Source organism: Megachile rotundata, chromosome 13 (assembly GCF_050947335.1).
Source record: "Megachile rotundata isolate GNS110a chromosome 13, iyMegRotu1, whole genome shotgun sequence".
NCBI classification, from domain to species: domain Eukaryota; kingdom Metazoa; phylum Arthropoda; class Insecta; order Hymenoptera; family Megachilidae; genus Megachile; species Megachile rotundata.
In genome coordinates, this window is record NC_134995.1 from 12,014,884 (window position 1) to 12,042,387 (window position 27,504).

The following is a 27,504-nucleotide window of genomic DNA, read 5'->3' on the forward strand; positions in this document are numbered from 1 at the left end:
CTTATTTACATTCATTACCATAGGCTTTTATAAAATAAATTAATCATTCGTACATTAGCATCCCTTTTTAAAATTAACACGTTGACTGTCATTGGGTCATAACCATTCCATTAGGGTTAGTCTCTGTTGAAAGCTACTCTTATATTCTGTACTGAATTATTTATGGATTCAACTAGTTATATATTCAATTATTAAATACAATATTATCATATAAATAAAATTATTTTACTCACAGTAAGACAATCTTTTGCTAAATGTATTTTTATCCAAGTTAAAACTTTCATGCTTCACAATTTCTTTTGAGACGCAAACACATTAAGTTGGATGATTACAATGTTCACAATGAGCGACCGTATTATAACAACAAAAGGGTTAACAGCCAGTATACTAATACCTGTCTTAGTTTCCTTAGACAGGTTCTCATTGTGCCAGAGAACGTATTAATTTTATGAAAGGGTATTTTGACTGAATTGAGACTCGTCTCAATTATCGATTTCGTCGCTTTCAGATGTAGAAGACCAACAGAAGAATGATATAACCATGATTCGATCGGGAGGTGATCCTGATGAAAGGCCAATGATGACTCGTACACACTGCACAGAACGGTGACAGAGCTGTAAATTACAGCTATGGATATACAAAAGAAGCAGCTGTGCCCCCGCTTGGTGGATTATCTCGCCATCGTGGGGGCCAGATTGCCCCCAGTCTCTCGCCAGCCTGTGCAGGTATCATTCCATTGTTCCAGTGCTTCCAAGATATCTGCAACAAATTTTTTATTAGTTCATTATGCTCAGTGTTCAGAAGTAGAAGATAAAAGAAATTTCATACAATTGTGCAGGCTCCAGAATTATTGAGAAGATATCCGGTGGAAGATCACAAAGATTTTCGATTACCATTGGATATGGTTTATTTCTGCCAGCCCGAGGGCTGCACCAGTGTCGGCCCTAAACGCACAGCCTTACGAGAGGCCACTTCCTTCACCTTCACTCTTACTGATAAAGATTCTGGTATATATAAACATTTTTTAACCAACATGCTACTATGACTTCAGACCTAGATACCTTCAGAAGTAGATACTCAAAATGAATTCATTAGTGTAACTAGGATTTTCTCCACACTAAGTAATTTTTGATACTTTGAAAATAAGAGAACTGGAGTGGCAATGGCTGATGCACAAAATTATAACAATGGATCTTATAATGTTTTTAGGCAAAACACGTTATGGTATCTGCGTGAATTTCTATCGACCAGTAGAAAGGATTGGAGCTGCAGTTGGAAGTGGAGTGTCCGTGAAAAGGGACAAGTACAATACAACGTTTCGCAGAGAGAGCTGGAGGAAAAGTATGGAGAAGAGCACGGACTCTGCATTTTCTAGGTGAAATATAAAACATTATTATAATTTTAAGAATCTTTCACGAAAGAATCATCTAAAGAAACGATTAAGAAAGTTAATTCTATAGTGATCGATGCGTGGGCGACAATCTTACAGCTAAATTTAGAACGAATTTCAACGAAGAGAGAGTATTAGAATGCATAAGGAGCTGCTGTATTTAAACCGCCCCATTATCCTCGCTGATTAGCATACGATTTATCGAACATATCTTCAATAATTATGAGACTGTATCTCTAGCTGTTCTTTATAGCGACTATAGGAGCAGTGCAGTAGGACCTAGCGACTCTGAGAAAGATTGTCCGAGCAGCAGAAGGGACTCTGACACGTCTCATGCAATTAGCGCACCAAGATTAGGTATCACTGCACCGAGCGGGGACAGCGAAAGCGGCGGCAGCCATTCGCCGTCTCCGCGGGCTTCACGCAGACGACAGGTGAATTTAATACATAGTAATATTAGAATGTTTGCTGTTAGTATCACATAACGTTAGAAACAGCAAGATCCAATTATTAGAATATGCAAGATAACTTCTACTCCTATCGCTAATTTGCAGAGGATACGAAATCATTCCCTAACGTCGCTATGCATCATCTCACACCACCCCTTCTTTTCGATGTTCCGGGAATGCCTTTTCGTTTTGAAGAAGATCATCGACGCGTGCAACGAAAGTTATTCGCCGCAAAAAGTGGGCGCTTCCAGGCAAACGAACAGGTATAATTTTGCAAACTATGCCTATTAATTTAACTGTATCTCAATAAATACATATTCGTCGTTATTCTTTTCGCTTCATTTCTCAATAAGTCCCTTTAAACTCTGTGACAACAGAGACACGGTATGGAGTGTCTTAACGGGACAAACGCTCGAAGGAACGCCGTCAATAGTTCTTCACGATGTAAGAGAAATCGAGACCTGGATATTACGATTGTTGAGCAGCCCGGTACCAGTTCCAACAAAGACACGCGTCGAGGTCGAAATCGTGTCTCAAAGTATGCAGCCACCACTCTGTTTTGCATTCCCAGACCACACTAGATTTTCTCTCGTTGATTTCCCTCTGCATCTACCCCTGGAACTTCTTGGCGTTGACATATGCTTGAAGGTCCTCACGTTGATTCTCTTGGAGCACAAGGTAACACTTACATAACTCATAGAAAAGCAATCGGGTCCGTGGAATTGACCTTCAACCGATAAGAGTACTAGTTACACAACTGATAAAATATTAATTACATCCTGACAAAGGTCATAGAAAGACATAAATGACTTACTTAATGATCAATTAGTCTCTGCAGATCATGCTTTTCTTCATTGAATAAAGGTTGAAAGTTGATCTAAAAATATATAAAGTATTAACTCTTGAAGGGTGGACTGCTAAAAAATTATCTTTCTTGCGATTCACCGTTCAAGGGTGAATATTGTGTGGGCAACCGGATATCTTAGAATAGCAATTAGAATAATGGTTCCTAGAGAATTAAAGAAATAAATTCCCGATTGCCCTTACACAACGACTCTCATGGTCTATCTGAAATTGATAGGTGAAATTGATTACTTTCAGATCGTGTTGCAATCCCGCGACTACAATGCCCTGTCGATGTCCGTAATGGCGTTCGTTACAATGATCTATCCTCTGGAGTATATGTTCCCCGCGATACCGTTGTTACCCACGTGCATGTGCTGCGCGGAACAATTGTTGCTTGCACCTACACCATTTGTTATCGGAATACCCGCTAGTTTTTTATTGTACAAAACGAACTTCAAAATGCCCGATGACATTTGGCTAGTGGATCTAGACAGCAATAAGATAAACCCACCTACCGGTGCGGGTGATCAATTGCCTCCGTTGCCCGAGCCAGAAGGCACCATACTAAAGAATCACCTGAAACAGGTAAATAAAAGAAGCAACAGGATATCGTTGATCGATTAACGTCGAGACATTTTGATCGACAAATTGATATGATCGTTTTTAATAATACCTTGCCCGGTTCTGCAGGCAATGCAACTGATGGACCAAGCCGGCTCTGGTGTAAATATTTCAATGATCACTTCTTTGCATGTGTCGCGTTTAGCTAACCTCTTTGTATTATAGTTAACCGCATGGACAGTCTGGCTATGATAGTAGAGAATACCTTTCTTTCTTTTTTTTTTAGTCTTCAGTCATTAGATTTACTGGGAAGTTCTATTCATAAATACTAAATGACATTTTGGCTAAAAGCAGTAGTATCAGATATGAAGGATCCTCTTATTTGGGTTCATTTATTGTTAATAGAATTTTCCAGTAAGCCTAGTAGATTAGTGTTCTACTTCCAAGAGAGAAGAGAGAAGCTTGGAATACGAAACGTAGGACCGCATAGTAGATCTAAAGTGATTAGACATAGTAGCTTCAGCAGCATTCCAGATATCGCGGGCTCTTGGCAAAAAGGTTGCTCGAGAACCGCTAAAACATTTTGATTCATGGGATTGTTCACCTTGCAGGCAATGGCTAGCATGACGATTCCGCAACCTTTGCCCCAAGACACTTCACCTCGAACGTCGCTTCAAGCACCTAGCAGAAGGGAAAGCTTAACATCTCATCTGTCTAGTTTAAGGTAATATTAAATCAGTTCGAACCTTTTTCAAATCTAACGAGTCTTGTAATGTATGACAGTGTTTCGTCGATGAAGCACAGACCAAGCATCGATCACCATGCGCAACCCCATTCAACGAGTTCCTCGACCCCGAGTTCAGCCTCTGGACAACGTCGACAGTCCGTGTCTCAGTCGTCGGGTTCCTCGTCACCTCAAAAACCGACGTCCTCGCAAAGCATGCCTCCTTTCAACCCTTTTATCTATGGAAACGATGTAGACTCGGTGGACATCGCCACCAGAGTAGCTATGGTGCGTTTCTTTAATTCGCAGAACCTGCTAGCGAATTTTACCGAGCACACAAGGACTCTGAGGCTGTACCCAAGACCAGTGGTGGCCTTCCAAATTAACTCGTTCCTCCGATCGAGACCACGTGCCAGTCATTTCTTAAACAAGTTTGCCAGAACACAGGCGGTGGAATTTCTGGCGGAATGGTCCTTGACACCTAGCAACGTAGCGTTCCTCAGGGTACAAACTGGAGTGTTTGATCCTGCTCAAATTGGGGACAAACCAAAGTGGTACGCTTCGAGCTTAGAACCTATCTATTTTCCTGTCTGGGATTCCGGGAGTTCGTTGGCGAACGCGTTGAAGGCGATGAAGGAACACGAGAGTCAGCCAACAGATGAAAGTGGATCGGATTCTGAAGGTGCTGAGAGCACCAGCTCTTCGTATTCTTCCTTGAGCGATTTTGTCTCTGAAATGGTGTCGTCGGACTTGTCACCCAGTAAGTTATTCCTGCAAGTAAATTTCTGATAATTGAACAGGCAATGTGTGGACATTTCTTTTTATTCTATTAAATGATTAATTTTGGTACTCACCATGGAAGTAGTGCAGTTTCTATATTTTCTTGAATAAATTTTGCCCTGAGTACTGCAAGCAAGATATAAATTAGTGAAGATTAAAATAAATTATTGTGAATTTTGATAGGTTACAATCATACCGCACAAGTGGCTCAGCCTCGAATGTCTCTGTCAGTGGATCCAAAGAACGTCTATAATCCACCAAGTTCTTTGCAATATCCTGGAATGGAAGAAGAAGCAACAACGAGGCCAGAAAGTCCACCGAGTACTTCCTCCAGTCACAGTGATCTGAGCAGTCCTAGTATGAACAGAGATTCAGAATTTGAATTAAACCCACAAGCTCAAGAAGGTTCACAGTCGACCAATGTAAGTGATCAATGTTCAACATATATTTATCAAATTTTGGTCACTTTTCATTTTCCACTAGAAATCTTCACTTAGAAACTTTCTTACTTCACTTTACTATGATTAAAATTGTTAAAAGCTTCTACGTACAAGTCAGAACCTAAAGTATAAACCTGGATTAAGTATACAATTTGTACCCAGAATCTTTTAACAATTTTAGCACATGAGATTAAAGTTTTCTGCAAGAATATATCACACTCATTTTCTCTTCAACTGTTGGCCAAATTCACCATTTAAAATCTGTGCAATCTCACTGCAACTGAATCTTGATGAACCTAAAGCAATTTATTAAAGATTTAGTGGATCCATGTACAGTTAAAATAAGAGAAAAATGTACATTTCATCGCGTTTTAAACTGACTTGATCATAGGATAAAGAGGAAGGTGGTAGCTTTGAGTCAGACTCTGCATCAACAATAACACCACGCACAATCCTGAGCGCACAAAGTTCTATAGGACAATTTGGAGTTGGCACGGGATTAAAAGCCACTCCAACAACGATCAGCGACACTGAACGTCCTACCAGTTCCCACAGGACTTCACGTGTCAGTAGATATGTCGTTCCTGTGAGTCATCCTTCATTGACAGTCACTATCGTGTAACACCCCTATCGATTACCTTCTTTCTTGATGTCATTTAATCTGCATGCCTATTCTATCATCAGAAGCACCTTTCAATGTGCCCAGCATGGAACCCTATCTCTTCGTTTAACGTTTCGTTACTGAGTTACCAAAATCGCCTTTTCATTATATTACCCTTCTTCGCGTTTCATTTTGTACTTACAGTACGATCATATGATCTAAACCAATGTTTTATACTTGATACTCTGAAGAAGGTTTATTCTGTTATAGTTTCTCAGCTGTTGATCATTATTTTGAACTTCTGTTAGATGTCTGTCCACTTTCAATTGTTTCAGATTCTTATGTGTGACTTGAAGTGCATGGATTGTCTTTGACAACACGTGACAGTATATTAATAATTCTCACTGGCACTTTAATATTAAATGCACTGTAAAATACTTTTGCATGAACAATAAAGGATACCAGTACATTTATAGGAAAATGATTTTGTGTTAAAAATATATTAATCTGGATAAAATTGTAATGTGTAATATAAGTGTAATACCTCTTTGTGAAAGTAAATCATCATTCTGTCTCAATATTTTCAAAGTGTACTTATTATGTCTCTTGCAAACTCAGTTGTTAAGTCAGATTCTTTTATTCCAAAGATCCAACCAAGCGGAGCAGTTCTTCAGCGTCATCCAAGTGTTGGAAATGTTCTGGCTAGAGCATCAAGCTTCAGTACAGGCACAGGACCCCTTCTGCCAAGGCAAATGAACAGCAACAACAGTGAGAATGGGTCACCTACGGTTCCTCGACAATTCTCATTGGGTACTGTTGCTCAGAAACCAGTTACAGAAAGTCAAAAACAGGGCAGCCCTACCATGACTGGAAATGGTGTCCTACGGCAAGGATCACAGGGATCCTTGTTTGAACAAATTGCAACTCAAGCCAAAGATCTTGTTCGAGAAACAACCAGGCAGAGCAGTCAAGATGGTCTCCTTGCCCAAATGGATAAGGTTAATTTCAAAATAACAAGTTTGAGATGATATTAATAAAACTAGGTAAAACAGAATGTTCATACTTTATGTAACTTTACAGCTGAAACATCAGGCAAAGGAGAAGATTACAGAAGCTGGAGAAGATAGTGGTCTGTTTGCACCGCTGGAACAAGTAAATATAGTTTTAATATATTTATGAATATTTCAAAGAGTTGTGGCTGTCTGACATATCTTTTCTATTGAAATTTTTCAAAGTTTACACAGCAGACAAAGAAGGCAGTAGGAGAGGCCACAAAATCAGTACAAGAAGCATCAAAGACTGCTTTGGAAGCAAGTAAAACTGCAGCTGGAGTTAGCAAAAATACTTTTGATGATTTGACATACGTTGGTAAAAGCACTTTTGGGGATTTGACAAAAAGTGCCAAAGAAGTAGCTGCAAAGAAGGGTTTACTCAAGGTAGGCAAATGCAAAAGTATGGTGGAGACCTGAAATATTAAATGAATTAATGATTAATTATTAAATGAAACTTAATAAAATTGTTTAGGGTCTTGGTGATACGCAGCAGTCACCTCCACCATCTCCTGGACTAGTGCAAAGAAGGGACTCGATCAGTACCCAATTGGTTGCATCAGATAATCGCGGAGGGCGCAGGGATATCGGACGTGATTTTTTCAGCAATATTAGTAGTGATTTAAATGGTATCGCTGCTCAAACAAGCAGTATGTTTAGTGATCTATTTGGTATGCTTCATTTTGAACAGAAACATATTCACTTATAAGATGAGAGTAAAGATTACATATTCTTGATATTATTTTGTAGGGAGTAAAAATAATTCTAATCGAAATGCCGGTCTCCACCCTCAGTCGCAGAAATCGGACAAAAAGACACCGATGCTTGGACCATTCCCTAAAAGTATAATTCTAACTTTTCTTTCAGATTCTCTATTTAAACATTTGCGTTATTGAAATTGTTATTTTACACAGGTAAAACAGGATTAGTTGAACGTTCGTCATTGATCAAACATTCGACGAACAAAAACGCTCAAGAAGAGCTTCAAAGGATGCAGAATGCTGAGCGATCCAATGTAAATAGCGACAATCAAGCCTTCCTAACCGATGTAAGTTACACAAAACCGTACTGTTAATACAATTATGCAAGAAGAACAAATCTGTACAATTGAATTCATTTTCAGGTGGTAAATCAAATTTTGACCGGAGAAGGTGTTGGTTGGCTGAAGTTGAACAGATTAAAGAAACTTATGGAAGATGAAAGTTATCGAGACTTTGTTGTTTCGAAACTTAACAAAGGTTTGAACAAGAAAATCAGCCCTGATGATCATATCGATGATGTGGTATGTTGAACAAGACATTAAGAACATTTTGTGGTAGCTAATATTTTAAAGTGAGGTGGAACAATACCAGAGTATGATGAAAACGAAGAGATCTATTTTGTGTTCATAGTGCATTTCGAAACCTGTATACAAGGGAATGTTAAAGTGCCTTCAAGCAGTGGCTCATGGTCTTGGACACACGTACAATAACTTTGGACTTGGTGGAATGGCGTCAGTTTTCCAATTAATGGAGATCGCACATACTCACTATTGGAGCAAGGATCTCTCCGAAGGAGGTTTCGATAGTTCTTTAATGTCTCAAGTATGTATTATAACTCGTTCATTCTATGAATCCTTTTATCCTTGGTTAATTTCATATATCAACCATGAACGTTTCAGACATCTAGTCCATTTGGCAGCAGAGAAAACTTGAAGTCACCACAGTCACCATCTCAACCTGAATTCGCTGAAACCCAAAAATCAGGTAGATAATTGAAATATACAATCGTTAGAAAACAAGTACTTTTTAATGAGTGTTTTATCACAGACCCGCCACAAGTTCATTTGGAAATGCCACATGGACACACATCACCAGCGAACGAGGGGAGTCAATCGACGACAGACATGTTCCTTGATATGTTCACTAAAAAAGGGAAGTTCCTCAGCAGGCTAACGTCGTTTGATTCTGAGGTAACAGAGAAGCAACGAGTTGCTAATACCGTAAACTATCTTGGTAACGTAACAAAGGTGTCTATCACACTTCACACTTTAACACGTTGAATGCCACATCTACATTTTATTATTAAAATTCAGTTATTGATATATTGTTAGCAACCAAAGATTAATATACTCTACTACTTACTAACGTGACATAAGTTTAGAGCTAACAAAAATGAAGTATGTTAAGATTAAAATTAAGTACCACATATCATAAACCTGGTATACTAGTATCACTAGCTTCACAACTGCACATTACTCAATTATTTATATAAATACAATGAACAAAGTTTTTCTACTGCATCAGTATCAATGTAAATAAAGTTGAAATTATCAGAGTAGATCATTGATAACTGTGGCAATCAACGTATGAATTCAACGAGGCTTACACTCTTGCTATTCCTACGACGCCTTGCCAGTAGACTTACTAAAAAGAAATTCTTTCGCAAAAAGCAATCGGTGGTGACTGTACATACAATAAATTCTGTTCAACCGGTATATATGTGTAGGTACACGATCGATATTGTTACCAGTGTTGCATGAAAATCGATTAAAAGATACAACAATGAATTCTGTGAGACGAAAAGTATTGCCCAAGAGTGAACATGATAAAATGATTTTGTATCTCCGTGGAATAGCTTTCATTTTAGCCGACGAATTGTTCAAAGCTGTTGTTGATTTGTAAGTGTGCTATATAGAAGCGTCGTGTGTTGTTTTAGAGTGGGCGGGGAGGTGGAACAGGAAGCAGCGAAGCTTTATCCACAGACGGAGGTAGCATTATCACTAATCCTGCTTTTCGGCAAGCGCACCAAGCTTCTTTCCGAAGCACTGTCTCTGATAGCGAGGTCGAACAAGGAAATGTAAATGATCAACTAAATCAGTTTGTTTGTCTGTTTGTCATACTCCTAATTTTAACTAGATTAATAGTCGTTAGTTGAAGCGATGATAGAGAGCCGACACACGGTGTCAAGCAACGAAATTGAACCATCATTTAGAAGAATTAGATTTGTTAGTTGGAACTGTTGTAGAGAGACGGCGCCAGAGCTTGTGCAATACTTGCATTGGAAATTATTGGAACGCTAAGTAATGAATCACCTGAAAAAAAGAGTCATTGAAATTCATGGAAATGATTAACAGAATGGCATGTTGCTACCATTGCTAGACAGTAGTGTTTATGAACCAAATATTTAATGCTTTTAGTCAATTGAACACATTTGATGTTTCCTCGCTAGTACACGATAAAGCACACTTGGCTTTAATTATTGTTAGGTCATTGCATATCAAACTAATGTCATAATAACATTTACAGTATATTGAAGGTTAATATTTCATGAAAATCATGTCATAGAAAGTACCATAAGTGTTTGATTGTCTATCTAATTACAAATGTATTTGATATGCAACAACCTAACAGTTACCTAATACACTAATCACGAATGGAAAGTTACCTTTAAAGAATGATTCACTATTTAATTGCTTGAAGATGCACAATCGCGTGTAATGTTTCTTCTGCCACTGGAAGTGATAAAGGGAACCATTTACACATGGTTGTACCTTATAACCGTAGTATTCTGCACAGTACGAATCTTCTGAAGCTTTTCTTGAATCAAGCTTACCTAGATTATAAAAACAAAATAAAGATAAACTGTTTGATTTTAGAAACTTTGCAGTAAACAATACAGTAACCGTTCGCTAAACTAGCATTAAGGGAGCGTTCATTTAAGGAGCGTTCATTCAAGGAGCGTTCATTTAGCCAGCGTTCATTTAACGTACGATTACTGTAGAATATATTACGTACGATTCTCATGCGAAATTCGACGATTTCAGTTTCCACGTCAACCTAAGCAGCGTACAGGAAGTGTTTGGTCCAGCAAATCATCCTTGAGTACTGGTTTCCGGTATCACGGGGGAAGTCTAGTACCCACCACAACTGCACCCAGTCCAGAAGCAGCGCGCACCTATTTATTTGAAGGTACAGTTATTAACAACGTAAAAATGATTTCTTTTTAACAATAAAGTGTAACATTATGGGTGACAGGCTTGTTAGGGAAAGAACGATCCACGCTTTGGGACCAGATGCAATTTTGGGAAGACGCGTTTCTGGACGCGGTCTCCCAAGAAAGAGACATGATCGGCATGGATCAGGGTCCTGGAGAAATGATGGAGAGGTACGCTCATTAAACCCATCAAGACCAATCTCGAGTCAAATATAATTATGTATACAGGTACAAGAACCTGAGCGAGACTGAAAAGAAACGCTTAGAGCACGACGAGGATAGATTACTGTGCACTCTGCTGCACAATTTAACAGCAATCCTGGTGATGTTGAACGTCGACAAGAACCAGGTAAAGCGCAAAGTGAGAAGACTGCTTGGGAAGAGCCACATCGGGTTGATCTACAGCCAAGAACTCAATCAACTTCTCGACCAAATACACAATCTTGTAAGTTTAGAAGAAACAAGTGGTTTCTTTCTAAACTAAGTGCCTACTTTATTCTAGTACGGGAACGATATAGATTTGAAGCCTCTTACGTCCCGACAAATGCATCGCCAGTCGTTCACCGTGCACGCCGGTGTCGATGCAGAAGGTGATCTCCGTTTCCTCGAGGTCCGCCATGATGGTCTCGTGTTGAGGTCCGTAAATGGTGTGATCGTGGAACGATGGTGGTACGAACGCTTGGTGAACATGACGTACAGTCCAAAGAACAAAGTCTTGTGCCTTTGGCGACGGAACGGCGGGCAAACGCAGCTACATAAGTATTACACTAAAAAGGTAAACATATTGTTAGTAAGATTGTCGTTCAATTAAATATGTGGATGGATTTAACCATCTTTAAAATAACATGTAATGTACAATTCTGTAAATTCTATAAAATGGCTTATGAAGTAACATGGACCACATGAAACATGTGACATAACATAATGTAATGCAAAATAAGGCATCACAAGTAAAAAAATTTACCTGGATAGAACAAATGACATAACGCTGGGATTTTCAGTGCAAGGACCTATATTATTGTATAAAAGATGCAATGGAAAAGGCTGCAGCCCGTGGTCGTGGTGCAAATGTGGGAGTCGAGCTTGGCGGTGAATTTCCAGTTCAAGACATGCGCACCGGTGAGGGTGGACTTCTGCAGGTTTGCATGGAGGGCGTGGGTCTCCTCTTCGCGAATAGCAAGGTATGATTCGCACCTAAAAGTGCATCACACTCACGTTCTAAACGAACTGCAAGAAGAATGGAAACTTCGAAACTTTCTTAAACGGTTGTGCAAACGTTTCCTTTTTTCTACATTGTCCAATTTTGTACATGTAATGTTGAAAGCGCATCCGATCTTATTCATATCTTGGGTAACCAATCCTTTATTTCATTTTTTTAGCGACTCTCCACTTATATTGTCTTTTTTCTTCATACCGTGTCATGTCTTTCTTTGGCGATGTTACTCTGTCCACTAATGTTAAATACCGTATAACAATGTATTTATTTCAGCAATTTAACACTAAGTATCTGAGATCTGTTATGTTGATAAATTTATAAGTATAGTTCGCCTCGATTCGATCCTATCAATTCTATTTTACAAGGAAACGTTTTTTATCACTGATGTAACATGTAGATTAACATCTTACATGTCTATATTTCTAAACTTTAAATTTTGGAAGTTACAAATTTTGCCAAAAGCTATATGATACTTATAATATATTGACATTGTTAGCAATGACATTAATGTACATTATTAATTATAATTGATATTATTAGTAGACATTATTACACCAGTGATTGTATTGAAATTTCACAAACTTATTAAACATGATTAAGAAAATTTTTCATATGTCTATCACAATCTTTGAGATAACGCTGTATGATTACATAAATTATTATAAAAAATACTTGAATATGTTTCCTTGTTACAAACGGATTTTTGACACAATGCAACTAAATTCTACGTAGAATAGTCGATCGAATGGTGGTGAACGAATTAGGGAAGTATATAATCCGCCACTTTACCCACAACCTCTTTTACTGTTCATATTCTTTCGATTATATGATTCTTCTTCTCTGTGTATTTTCGTTTCTATCTCCGTTTTACTGCATTGATGCAAGGACCACTCAATATTATTTCCCATCGCTAGCCACCACGATCTGCTTAATTTTGTATCTGTACGTATCTTATATCAGTCTTATGTATGAGTTTGTGAAGTGTACGATGACGACAGGATCACACCAAACCACCACCTCGGTTGACTGGATCCTCGCATTCTTCCAGTCATTCGATCGAGAAGGATCACAAAAAGAAATGTACATTTTCAGGCAACTGTAAATTAGACGAGACAATGTCACACGTGAGAGTAATGTCACACATTGAGACACACATGCACACGAGGAACGGAAACAGTAAGGAAAAAAGAGAGAAAAAGATACACATCGCTATTGTTGATCACATACTCATACACGTCGAACTTAATTTTACACAGGAAGAGCAGCCCTGACACGCTGATTACTGATCTCATTGGATATATCCATTCATATTATTACTATTTTACATTTAATTATGTGATACTTGTATTTCACATACAGATAGGGATACTCTGATATGTATATATACATATATACATAGATTTACACATCATATATGTATGTATATGTGCAGTATGTTCGGTTTAAGTGTACACACGTTGTTATTTCTCAGAAGTACGAAAAGGTCTTTCGTATGAATTTTCTCAATTATTATTTACAGAGAAATTCTATTTTACAATAAGTATAACGAGTATGATTTATCAATTATCTTTGTGCAGATTTATATAAAATGTCAAGTTTCATATATGTTTGTTCGCAATCATAAAATCCTGCATCAAGTATTCGCAGCACCTACAGTACTTGTTATACATTATTGAATTCGCTGGATAATAATTGAGAGAAAATATATGGTACACTTTTTCACATCTTCAATGATTACAAAAGTAACAGCGTATTTGCACTTAAGTTGAATGTACTGTATACATGCAGATACGTATCTTATACGTATATGTATTTTATGTATACAATGTGAGGCGATGAGTATTATAAAAAGTAAAAGATGATTCTCCGCTAAAAAATAATTCCACATTGTAGGATAAAAAAATGATTTTAAATCAGTAATGTCAGAGTATCAATATACTTTGTTTCTAAAGAAACATAAATCAAAAACCTTCATTTCTTTCATGAAAAAGAAATGATCAGTTTATCAAGACTTTTTATACAAAAATAAATGTTGATACACTTTTTAACGGGAAATTATCTTATCGCGTTTAGTATAATGTTTATTGCCTCGCATTGTATATGTACATCTCTATATAAATAATTACCGGTCATTTTGTTGGGTAATATTTTCGTTCAAGCGTTAATCGGTGTTTTCTTGCATGGAGCTCGATGTGCAGCTGCAGTCTCTTTTATCTGTATTATAATCATTACACATTTATCATTATATTCGTAAGAGATAAGGATTTAGGGAGTATACGAATTTGATTTTATATATATACATATATATATACCTATTATGATTTGTATTGAATGTTGGATGCAATATTATATTTTCCTCTACAAATCTAAGGATTTGTTTCGTTTCTCATTATTTGTCGTGGTTATACGCGAGGAAAGTCTATTCGAAACGACTAGCAGTTCAGTGGAGAAGATAAATTTTAACATGTTGAATGTCATGAAAGTCGTTAATAAGTAATGTCTAAATCTACATTAACATATTAGTTACAATTTTTTTTATGAACTACTTCCAAAGAAATTAAAAAATATATTTTATATAACATTTTCATGACGGCATTCAATGTGTGAAATATATATATATATATAGAATTGACATCATTTAGAATGTTTACGACTGATAAAAGAATAATGAAGAAATAATCGGTGATCATTACTATTCTATCGAAAGATAGACTTTTCTCAGCTTGGGGAACTTTTGAGATGGTCCTTGAACAATGGAAACTATTTGCTATTTTTTAATTGGCCATGACTTGATAGGTAATTTAACTGTACTATCTCATCATAATTGAGCCCCTTTAATATTTCTATTGAGTGGATTACTTGTTACCAGAGATTTAATTTTCTGTTTTTCTGTTTTCTGTTTTCTTGTCCTGTCCATCGACATTGCCCCTGGGCTGGGCAAACAGGATTTCGAGGTACTAATCAATAAATCACTGTTTGTTATATGAACTCAGTATATTAATTATAATCAGTGTTGGCCGTGTTCCGGAAATGCTTCTTTATTTCACCATTACTTTTTAGCCGTATATTATTAACCATACATATATATATATATATAGAACAACTACACAAATATAATATATATATATGTATATCTACTACTACACTCCTAACAGTGCATTTAAATTTAACTGATCTGCTCTGTCTATACCTTTACTTGTATTTTTTTTCCTTTAACCATCGATCGGTGTTAGTTGTGACACGTATATGTATATACTATACAATATATATATATATATATACATATGTACCTGTATGTTAATCTATAATTTACATTGTAAAGTTGACTCAGGTACCAGTGAATTTCTTATAATACGCAGAACAGTGTCTGCTGCATTTGAACATTTCAATCCAAAGATTAATATATTGTCTTTAGATGAGAGTATTTGTAAGTAGTGTTTAGTGCAACTTGTAGAGCAATGTTTTCGGTGCACACAATGCAACTAATGTACTCTTTTATAGCCTCTGTCATTCGTACACAATGTCGGTTCGTATACTTGGATGCGATGTAATTTTCCCTCGGTTAAGAAGAAATATGAAAGGAGCGTTTAAGTTAGTTAACATTTTTTGCACTTAGAATTTTACCTCATAGAAGGGTTTTAATCTTTCATTACTATTGTCGCTTATTGATGGTACAGAAATTTGCATAGTTTGCATTATAAATGACTTTCGAGGAAACTGCATGACGCTAGGGAGGCGGCCATGACAGTTTAGTATCTTAACACCAAACTTCCACTTTTCAATCTTTTAAAATTTATTAACAACAGATGAGCAGTATAAGTTCTCTGTTGGTTTTCGCCAAGTAAAAGCTCCTTCCTATATAGTTTTTCTTAGCCAAAGGAAGCTTATGTTGCACCAGTGTACACCAAATAAATCATTCTTAGTACCATTACAGCTGTCTACACTCTATACACCAAATGTTCGATCATAGAAGTTAGAATACTTGTTCATTAGTGTAATTAGAAGTTGCTGGAATAAACAAATGGAAAATTTATGAGTAACATCTTATGTCAATAAAAAAGAATATAAAATATAAAATGAATCTGGCTGATTCCAGACCTAATTATGCCAATGAACTCGTCAGATTTTCGATCACTACTGCTGGTACTGGAGGTGGCAAAGAAACGATAAAACACTATCGACAAAGTGTAGTAATTATAATTAGAGTATATCTTGAAAAGCGTTTCTGAAATTACTTCTGAAGTTTCATTTTTGTATACCTTTATTCCCTTGATAAAATAAAGTTTTAAGAATTTAGCCTAGGATGTATACAGACTAATTTTGCTATTTAGGATAAAGAATTAGTAAGGATGAAGAATAATGGTATACAAATATAAATGAATACGTGGCATCGACTGTCGAATTGATTCGCAGAAATAAACACTGATACAATGCACTTCCTCTTATAGACTGATAGGAATAAGAAATTCATTACATTTCAAATAACGCTTATTGATACGAAAAATGACGTACTTCGTAATACTGAAAATGATTACCAATGTATACAATAAAAATAATTTTATTTTATTTCTGAGGTGACTAACCGAATTATCAAGTTATAATTAAATTTCAGAAGTCTGTGTCATATTTATTATTCAAACTTTCACTCAAACTAATAAAAATGTTTTAACCATTGGTAAATTAATAATAAATACAGATGAATGTATTTGTACGTCTCTGAGGAAATTTGAATGCACTGCATGAATGAGTAGATCTCGATATATGTACAATAGAGAAAAATCGCCCGCTTTTGCAGAACCATCTATGAAACTACTCTCACATTGCCAGTTATGTAGTAGAGCAATGGTTTCGTGCTATATAGTGATGTCTTAATTATATGAATGAAACTCCCAGAACGTGGAAAGCAACTCGAAAGAAATCCGAACACCTTGTTCTCCGACCTCCACGACACTTTTTATAACAGTGTTTTTCAAACTTACAACGGAACACTTTTTATAGCCACCTACACTTTAAAATTTATTGTGAAATTTTTAGAATTATGAATTCAAATTATTAATCCTAAAATTCTTTATGACTGTGCAAAGTTTCAATTGGTGAACTTATAACTGTATGTTTCTTTTATGAGCTACGATAGTCTTGCTATATTGCTACATTTAGACCTTCATACATCAGTGGTGCCTTTCAACCATTATGAAATGTACATGCAATTATTTAACTGAAATAATTTTATAGAAATATTGCTTTGAAAAACACTGTTCCATAGCATGGCACCGCTGTACACGATGTTTCGAACCTCAAATCTGATTATCGATCACACAAAACGCGATTACTCGAACCTCAATCGGATTATAACTGTGCATCATTGGAAAAAAAAGAAAAGAAAGGGGGATGAAATCCCAGCGCATTCTCGTTTTAGATTATACAATTGCACATATATAGCAGAATTATCGACGCTGAACGATCAATGACATTTTACATTGATAAGTTTAGGCCATCTCCAGAGTTGCCTGCCTGCCGCTACTTTTTTATCGCTACGATTAGAATGCTGCTCTTTGTTCTGAGATTTTGCTTAAACAAAAAATGTAAACGTGCGTTGTATTGAATATGTATACGAATTTTTCGTATACGCGTGTTATCGCTTTCAGCCACTTTATCAGTTATACGCTAATGGATATTGGACATTAATTAGCGCTGAAAATGATGCATGGTGTTATGCAGCTTCTTCGCCTTTATCGGTCCCGTTGACTCCTGCATGCTCGTCAATGATTATTCTTGTATATACGGATTGAAGAAAATATAAATTATGAGGAATCATCGAAGGATAGATATCTAAAAGAGAGATTCTTTTTTATAATATGAAAGAATAAAACTTTGATAAAAGCTACATGAAGCTTTCATTAATACTTCTAATATAGCCAACTGTCAATTATAGTCAGATACCATTCACAAAAAATGAAGACTTGCAGTTGTACTTACATTTACAATTATAATTCCTACATCATAAAATTTCAAATGAATATCAGAAGGATTAAATTTGCGTCCTTGTTAAACTCCATTGTCCACGTTTTACTAAGCATCTGAAACAAGATACAAATAAATTAGTTTTTATTGTCACCAAAAATCTAGAGATGATTCCTCAATTTATAAGTAGATTTATTGATAGTCATGTTTAGAGAAATGTTCGATTACAGAGAGACAAATGATTACATGAATCTCAAATGTAATCAACACCAGCTTTTTTCTTCATATGTGTTAATCGTACAAAAGTGATACGAAAAATTGAAAACAAAATGTTAACAAGGTTCATTGTATTTGACTTTGAGTTTCCGTTTAATTACATTATTCCTGGAACAATGAACCCTGGTAACAATATTGAAGAAATGTCTCTTAAATCTCAACAAACATGAAATTATCTTATTTTCTAAATTTGATACTACTTTAAATATTGTGTTAAGTACAGAACTTCAAACGAGTCAAATTGTTAAGTGACATTTCTTTGATCAAAATAAATCTAGCTTCTTCAAGCAATAAGGTGCACTGTGATGCGTATTAGCCGATACGATAGTACGTGAGAGTTGATTAATTGAAAGCTTATAACCACCAATCGAAATGAGCATTATTACAATTGAATATATCACGCCTTTTTTCCAAAGTGTTGTTGGCACTCACGATTTACATTTCTCCGGGGCATTCAAAAGGCCATACATAGAAGGATAATCACAAGTGTGCATGTACGAGTAGATGCTCGAATTCTAACACCGGTGTTCCTGTAACTCAACTAATGCGAAACGATCGTGTTATTTGCAGTTTTTTGTAAGACTCGATCATATCCGCAAGTGCTTTACTCAGAAGGATGGGATCTTTGTATTGGAAGAATTCAGTGAGTATATTAAACACGACTATGTCAGTCGAACAAAAATATCTTTTTTAAACTGGCTACTGCTATCCAGTTTACATGTTTCTAACATGTTACACTTGTTATATTTCAGATCCTAAAACTAGACAAGTAATTCAACGTAAATATAAGTCTCAAATGGTGAGTGATAATAAATGACAGACCAAATCCATATATTGTTTTTTAACCTGTTAACTGGGTCACTCAAATCTTTCACTGTAATGAACAAATTAATTTGTTTTCATCAATTAACAGGTTAAACAATTCATCAATTCTGTGACCCTTTTCTCAATTATGTTATACGTGTTAAATTATTTTATATTAAGTTATCAATCAAAAATAATTACTTTGTCAATGATACTTTTGATTTATGTGCTGTGTGACAGGCCAATGAACTGTGCCACTGCATGCACAGGGTATTCTCCGTTGCCTTTACGTTATCTGAACTCTCCTCTGAGGTTCAAGACGACCCTGAAAACAACAATGCATGAAGATTTAGTTAATTTTTTTGTTTTGCCTATTTTAAACGTAAGTTTATGTTCATCTATTTAAACTTGTTTCTTCTTTATTTTTATGATACTTCTACATACACAAACGTCGCATATATTTTTCTTATTTACTATTTTGCTTCTTTTCATTACTTGATATTCTTTTCTGGAAAAATATCCTATTGATTCCTTGAAATTTCATTTTAATTTTGACTTTCAAATGCAGTAAGTATAATAATTAAAATTTGAGAAACTCTTCAATGAAAATTCAAGGAACAGTCCTACTGTATATTTTATATTATATTAATATAAAAATGTAATTATTGAATTACAGGCAGATCAAATCTGCTACTCCGTACTCTGTGTGTTCTCTTACTTGGCTGCTGGCTTGGAGCAACGTAAGCCACAACCAACTCAGCAACCACAACAGCAACAGCAGCAGCAACAGCAACAACAACAATCGCAATCGCACCATCAGTATCAACCCCAACAGCAACCACAACTACAACGTCAACAATCACAACAGAAACAGCAGCAACGTGCACAATCACAACAGCAACGTCAACAACAACAGCAGCAGCAGCAGCAGCAACAACAACAACAGCAACAACAACAACGTCAACAACATCAAACTCAGGCTCAACAACATTCAGGTAGCAATGTAACACAAAGTACACAGGGTCAAAAAAGCACCCATTTCGATTCCTATCCAAAGCATCACTGACACAGAGGTAGACACTCGCTCCCATTTGTGCATAATTACAATAAATGTGCCCCCTATGCTTGCCTACCTTGGGTGTAAAAGCATTCCTAAACTCTCTATCAAAATGTTGGCAAACATAATATGATCTGTTGCAAATTTTTTTGTAATTATATAGAACAGGGTAAATCTCGCTGATTTCAATGACCCTATAAAGGTCAATGGCTTGAATAATTGTACATGTACAATAGTGAAAATTACTCAGGAAACCCTGTTCTGTATAATATTCTTTTTTTCTCAAAAAGAGTAGTTGCATGCGCCAACACAATACGAATCTCATTTTCTCGTATCATTTCCAAAGAGTCAGCTTTCGCTCTACTCTAAATGTGAAACCTATTCATTAATCTATTCGAGAATGAAAGAAAGAAAAGAGAGGTTGAAATTGACGCGTTAAATCGGGCAAAATTTGGTCTTAAACAATTTTGAATTAAGAAACGGTGAAAATTCATGGTAAATTGAAATCGGTAACGAAAGAGACACAATAGTGGTAATTATTTGCAAAGCGGGAGCCGTCACGTGTACAAAATAAACCAAAGAAGAGAAGAAAGAGAGGGAATTAAATTTCAAACGTTCGATACGAACAGTACGATGATGATAATAATGGCAATGTAATAATGTAATTCGTTAGAAATTATTATTGTACATTTAGGATTCGAATGATGGTCCGAATAAAAGCGTATTAGACGTGTTTTAAAAATCTTCTATCTGGATCGTCGCGTAAGTTTCTCTAGAGGTTTCATTCTTTGATATGTCCGTTGTGTACACGTGTAGTAACATGAAGTAATAACTCAAATTCATAGTAATTATGTAAAATATAGTTCAATCCATTGATTGTAACTTCCTTGATTGTGAAGATTACATCCTAAGTAATTTCATGTATGTACTACTCAGGTGTAATATAAAAGATTATCTCTTGAGACATTTTAGGATCTTCCTAGATTCTCAGGTTCCTAACATAGGAAGTCTATATTGCACCTGAGTGATAAATCCAGAGGTCCATTCCTTCAGTAATATATACATGAAATTACTTAGAGATTGTCTTTCAATATCGAAGAATCAATACAAAGCTTATTTTATACAATTACCATGAATTTTTCATTATTCGTGAGAATTTTATCGTCGTGTTAGCCCGTTGCTTTCCTCGGTGGTCTCTCGAATGATATTCGAACGGAATTGGTGATCGCGTAGATCCGGGTCTATTTCGTCTGAAGGTGTTTTCTATGAAATAGCACGTAAAGCAATTCTGAGATACAATAAAAAGAATTAAATATAGCTATTCATAATCGGAGGAACAATTTTGTATAAATACATCGAAACAGACTGTAACTGTGATCATCTAATTTGATGGAGAATAGAAAGCTATTTAATTTCGTATGGCCGTATGGAGTGTAGCTGAAGATATATCGAGTAGAATCAATAATAAATACGACCCCTCATTCTTTACATTCATTTTGAATCGTTAAGTATTGTTGTTGCGAAAGCTGTTAGTTTAATATTTCATTCAATCTGTCATAATTTACCCTAAAATCTGAAAGATTTTACAGGGGGAAATAGCGTTTCATCAAGTTTAATTATCGTTTCAAATCGTCAGCAGAAACTAAGAGGATTAACGAAACCTTCTTTCACTCACAGATAAACGCCGGTAAACACACACAGCTGTTTGTTCGATCTGCCTTCAAAACGAAACGAATAATCTCAAACTTATGTCCAGTATTGTACGTCACTCTTCGCGTGTGATATCAAACTTTGTTTCAAGTATTATATTCTGACTTTAATTTCTGCTTTGTATCGATGATATTTTCGTACCTTCAGTTCGTTTTCGATTTCAGTTTTTGTGGAAGATTACGAGGCTTTAAGTTAAATTATATGTAGTCCTTTCAAGTATCAGGTACTTTCATTTGAATCAATCAAGCCAAACTTCTACGTGTTCCACTGCAAATGAAAAAAACTAAATTAAAATAAAGCACCACATATCTCACACCTAAGAGAAAATTTCTATTTCTTCATAAGTGAATGGTATTTAAATAAAAGATAGAAATTATCTTTCAAAAGCATAGATACTCCCCAAGATTCAAATCTAATGCGTTGACTGTTACATGAACCATATATAAATATGCTGAAATTTCCATAAGAATCCATTATCCATATTACTAGAAATCCTGTTACCTAACTAAGAACTGTTTTAGGTATTTAAAATTATAAATAATAGAAATAATTAAATATTGTGAAAGTAATGTAACAATCAACGTGTTAGTATCATCTCAAACTAAAAAAAAAAAGAAATATATTATTAAATATTATTTAAACGCTGTAACGTGTTGTGAAAGTTACATCACTGATAAACGATATCTAAATTTTAAAAACATTTAATAAATCTTACAATTTCTGACACCGTTACAGACGGTGATTAATGCATTGATTAATATAATTAATATTTTGTTGCTTGATTTGTTTTCTCATTTTTTAAACTAATTATATATTTTTCTGCATTTTAATAATTTATCATTTTAAGTCTCGAATGACGGCTTATTTCAACTCTTTAAAATTCTAATGATAAGCTTTCAGAAAATTTTAAACGAATCTTTTTGAGTAGTATCTACGCTTCTGACCCATGCGACACGTTTATCTTGTAAACCCGTGTTTTGACATCATTCACGTGATTTCGTTTTGTTTTATTAAATTAACGTATGTTTACTAAAACGGTAGAAATGAAATTATAAACTAATCATTTAACCACGAATGCTTAAGCAAATTATTGTATTTTTTGCATTTTATTTCAGTTCTATCATTTCTTACAAGATTTTAGGACAAATATGGTTTTAATTAACAGAGTAGGATTAGAGTCAGAACCCTTACTTAATTATACTAACTTTCTCTTTTCAAAAGATTTCAAGTATTATGAATGCATAAACATTCGTGGTCTGTTAATAACAATTTCACTGTTTGACGATAAAAGATAATCCTTATCGTTTGTACATGTTGCAATTTAAACAAAGAAAAAGGATGAAAAAGAAATAATATATTTTCTTCGCAGCATATAATGATTTCTAAGGCATAGTACTTGTAAATAATCGTCGATTACAGTGTAAAAGGAAAACGACATCGACCACAATCTCGTTTTATTTGTAATAAAACTAGCGATTTAAACTTCGCTTCAGCGGTCGGGAAGTAACGACCATACAACTTCCGGTACTATCTCTTACTCTCCGCCTAGAACCCATTGTTAGCAGTTCCTGTTTAGTGCCATGCTTGGACAATGTTTAGCGAATCATTGTCATTCCATCAAGATACACGACGAATTTAAATGATAAGCAAAACTGTTTTAGAGTTCTAATGGAGCTGATTCGATACGAGTTTCAAAAGTGTATAGTACTCAGCAATGTAGGCGCCTTATATCCAATAAATACTTGTAGATTTGAAACGTGTACTGATATATTCTATACCTTATCAAACTTTCTGATGGCTGCAGATGCGGCGTGCCCCAAATTCTTCTTAACAAAGCGTTGAGGTTCATCCTCTAAACAAAAATAAGAATTTATATTGTTTTCTTCTTTTCATATATAAAATATATTATAGAAATATAGCAACAGCTCCAAACGTTTAATTTCAAAAGATGTTTCCTTAATAATACTATGGTGAACTAAGCCATTCGTTACTCAATTGATTTCGCAATTTAAAGTACATTAGCTTTAATTGTTTAATGAATCACTTCCGTATTTGCTCTTACAATTATAATTTCAGAACATTTGTCCATTAGTGTTCCTCTGTTGCTAAAGTCTATAACTAAGCCACTAATAAAACTATCATAATATCATTATAAGTTGTTACTATAATTTTACATATACCTAATAATACATTCCTCATTGTGAACTCTGTAGTATTTATACAAATCCGATTAATAATTACTATACCATAGAAAGAGTGCAATGAACACACAACAAAGGTTTCTCAATTAGTGTTCCCCAGCAATCTCGTAGCATATATTTAGCTGCAGCTGCAGTTATGCAAAGTACAGCATCGAGAACGTTTTGAATAAGCACCAATTTTTCTGCAAACGGAACAATAAAATCGTTTTTCATTTAATCAAGTAGTTATTTGTGTCGAACGAGAACTGACAAAGATCAAAAATAGATCGCAGACAGGATGTCAGGGATCTGGCAAACAACATTAATTGCCGAGGACATATCAGTCTGAAGGCTAGGTATGGGTTTACCACGAGACTATCATGTTTCTTGCTGGACCAGTCCAATGATTTTTATCTGGTATCACTTTTTTTACCGATCGATTTCTAGACTTATAAGCGATCTTATTACCGGAGACAAGTCGATCAGTCGTGAATCGTACGTGATATTGCGAGGATGGACCGATGGACAGGAAAGGTAGCCGTTGTTACAGGTGCCAGTGCAGGTATTGGAGCTGCAATTGCGAAACAATTGGTTCAAAACGGTAAGTAAACTAATTAAGGCTGCTACAAAGCAGTAGAGCAGTTAAAGTAAATTGTTAATCATTTGCCTATCATTCTAGCTTTAAATAATTTTTTATGAGGGGACATTTCTAGTAATATGTTGATCTTGAAGGTATGGTAGTGGCGGGTCTCGCGCGAAGAGTGGACAAAATCAAAGAACTGGCTCAGAGTTTAGAAGAATGCACGGGCAAACTATATGCCGTCGAATGCGATGTTTCCAAAGAGGAAAGTGTGAGCGCAGCGTTTACGTGGGTCCAGGAAAATCTTGGATCTGTGAACGTGTTGGTCAACAATGCTGGAATGACCAAAGAATCTTCTCTCATAGGTAATTGGACTAAATTCAAATCTAAAGATTTTTAGTCTCCTCTAAGTTTTTTCTAAGATTTTCCTAAATTATTTTTTTATGCTCACCTCAAATATGCAGTTCTCATAAGCTCTTTATATACCCATCATCACTATGGTCAATGTCACCTACAGAAGAAAATATTTCATAAATGCATTTGATGCACGACAATTATAATTAATTTATTCAATTATTAAATTTCAAAATCAAATATAAATTTCACTTATATTATTTATACCTTGTGTTATGCTTTTAAGCATAACTTCACTTGACATGCAGCATACTACGGGAATAATTTTTGCAATTTAAAGATGGCAATCTGGAAGACTGGCGTGCAGTTTTCGATGTGAACGTTTTTGGCCTATGCCTCTGCACCAAGGAAGCAGTTCGCATGATGCGAGAAGCAGGAGGAGAAGGTGTGATCATCAATGTGAACAGTCTTGCAGGTGAACGGGTGCCTTTCATACCTGGATTTTCTGTCTATCCAGCCTCAAAGAGAGCTATCACTGCTCTGGCACAGACATTGCGACATGAACTCACTGGAACCCAAATAAGAGTCACGGTATAAATTAAGCTACAAATGCATCATCCTATTTTAAAAAAATTATAAAGATATATGAAATTATTGCTTAAAAATATAGGGTATTAGTCCAGGATTAGTTGCCACAGAGCTGATGATGTCTTATAGTACATATTCTGAAGAGGCACTTGCATCTTTCCCTACACTGGATCCAGAAGATGTTGCTGCAGCTGTAATCTACATTCTAACAAGTGCTCCTCATGTTGTTGTGAGTACCACTTATCACTTATTAATACATTGTAATAAGAAAAGAAGAATAACAGGCTAAAATTTTATTGAAGACATAACAATGATATAAAGTAACTGTTGTCTTCAACTTACAAAATATTAAGAACATAAATTGCAAGAATGAATCATTCTTGCTAACTTATCATTTCATGTTTAAATTAATTTATATTCAAATGTATCTTTTCAGGTTCAAGATATTATTCTGCGACCATTGGGTGAATCTTGGTAGCAAAGTTACAAAACAGTTTATGACTAATTGCACTTCTATCAAAATTATTACAACAGAAGAAAGAATATTAAACAAAAAGTTTTCAAATCTTACAGAATAAATAAGATTCAAACTAACAGATGCATAGACACCATGTCTAACATTCCTAATCAGAATCTAAGTTCTTTTTATCAGTTCTATATAAAATTAATTTTTCAATACATATATGTTTATACAAGTATTTTGCATCCAGCTTAAAAAGCATTATCTATCTGGTAAGACTTGAATGTTTTTTAATACCCTTTACAACAAGTAATCTGGCTGTCGAAATTATTGAAGTTTAATAATTAATCACCTTGATAATTATGTGACTTCACCAATATCAAGCACTAAAATTGAAGCTCGCCGAGGCACGTTTCCTTTTATCATTGTTTTCGCGATTAACCCCTTACACGATACAATTTCTTTTTAATTTGTTTGCAACCGTCAATCGAAAAAAACAATTGATGGTAAATGACGTAACCTATCAACCTATGTTTTTAACGTTTATATTTGAATGTCCCTCTGTTGACAATGTGTTTCACAATGCAAGTACTTGAGTTAAGTAGAAGGAAGTACACTTTCTCGCCCCCCGAACTGCGGTACTTGGATCCCCAAGCAGAAGTCGCAAAAGTAAGGCGTATTTATGGATCACACAGAGATTCGAAAATATAGCAATTCACAAAAGTAAACGATTACAATAGCTCCGTCAATTGTGGACTAACTACAAACCAATTAGCAAACACAAACAGATCCAAGAAGCGAGACACTTGTATAAAGAAGCAATGAAGCTTTTAAAAGAGGAAGAAGTAAATTATGAAAATGTTCTTCGTATAATTACCAAGGGGCTATATTTCAATCCGAAGTTTCACCAGTTTTATGCTTTGAGAGGCGATATATATATGAGCCAAGGTACACTATAAACTCTTGAATAGAATTAGAATTCAGTTATTGTTATTCGAATAAGATACAGGTTTTTAGAACCTTTTATACTACTTCGCATTATCAAAGATTTTTTTGGTAAACTGCTTTAAAATAAATTATACGACTAAACATAGAACAAATCCTGGAGAAAATGAGGTGGATGCGTTGACGTGACGAGAGCAAATAAGGAACATCCTTAAACGGCGTAGTCATACGTCCACTTCCCATCCGTAAACTATCCACTCAATAGTGTTTAATCCAGCCAATTCATAGTTCGCATAGACATTTCTTGTCCGCTTCTTATCCGCTCACACTTTCGCCAGGAAGTAGAATGCATAATATTCAGTTTTTATATACTAATTAAAATAAATTGAAATATATTACTTGTTATAAAAAATATTGCAAATAGAATTAATGAAAGTAACCTATTCTTTACTGTATTAAATACGAACCTAATAATAAGCTATAACAGTTGTCGAATCAATAAAGAATCTATGAATCCTCTGAATTTTTTTGTTCTTTCTATCTTGAATGTTCTCCATC

General features: G+C 35.3%; 2 protein-coding genes across 4 annotated transcripts; both read left to right on the top strand.

The window, feature by feature from the left end:
* The first annotated feature begins 584 nt into the window (after positions 1 to 584).
* On the top strand, positions 585 to 23,595 carry Rab3-GEF (Rab3 GDP-GTP exchange factor). Of its 3 annotated transcripts, none has more exons than XM_076538710.1 (32): positions 585 to 725; positions 839 to 1,007; positions 1,210 to 1,375; positions 1,644 to 1,824; positions 1,945 to 2,102; positions 2,193 to 2,517; positions 2,941 to 3,270; positions 3,376 to 3,408; positions 3,858 to 3,970; positions 4,030 to 4,730; positions 4,934 to 5,172; positions 5,582 to 5,776; positions 6,439 to 6,789; positions 6,872 to 6,943; positions 7,027 to 7,227; positions 7,316 to 7,511; positions 7,591 to 7,683; positions 7,755 to 7,888; positions 7,964 to 8,122; positions 8,232 to 8,423; positions 8,501 to 8,585; positions 8,649 to 8,791; positions 9,538 to 9,678; positions 10,646 to 10,790; positions 10,857 to 10,986; positions 11,044 to 11,260; positions 11,318 to 11,590; positions 11,817 to 11,996; positions 14,977 to 14,985; positions 18,839 to 18,911; positions 19,021 to 19,067; positions 19,749 to 23,595. In XM_076538710.1, exons 1-32 carry the CDS (start codon positions 630 to 632, stop codon positions 20,136 to 20,138), a joined length of 5,937 nt encoding a protein of 1,978 aa, XP_076394825.1. In that variant the 5' UTR covers positions 585 to 629; the 3' UTR covers positions 20,139 to 23,595. The 3 variants fall into 3 exon arrangements, with proteins under 3 accessions (XP_076394825.1, XP_076394826.1, XP_076394827.1); XM_076538711.1 differs by having other exon boundaries at positions 2,217 to 2,517; XM_076538712.1 differs by lacking the exon at positions 9,538 to 9,678.
* Positions 23,596 to 24,481: 886 nt separating this feature from the next.
* On the top strand, positions 24,482 to 27,469 carry LOC100880101 (farnesol dehydrogenase-like). Its single transcript, XM_012286713.2, has 5 exons — positions 24,482 to 24,620; positions 24,752 to 24,964; positions 25,294 to 25,544; positions 25,624 to 25,770; positions 25,978 to 27,469. The coding sequence occupies exons 1-5, from the start codon at positions 24,533 to 24,535 to the stop codon at positions 26,017 to 26,019; spliced, it is 741 nt and encodes a 246-aa protein (XP_012142103.1). The 5' UTR covers positions 24,482 to 24,532; the 3' UTR covers positions 26,020 to 27,469.
* The last annotated feature ends 35 nt before the right edge of the window (positions 27,470 to 27,504 follow it).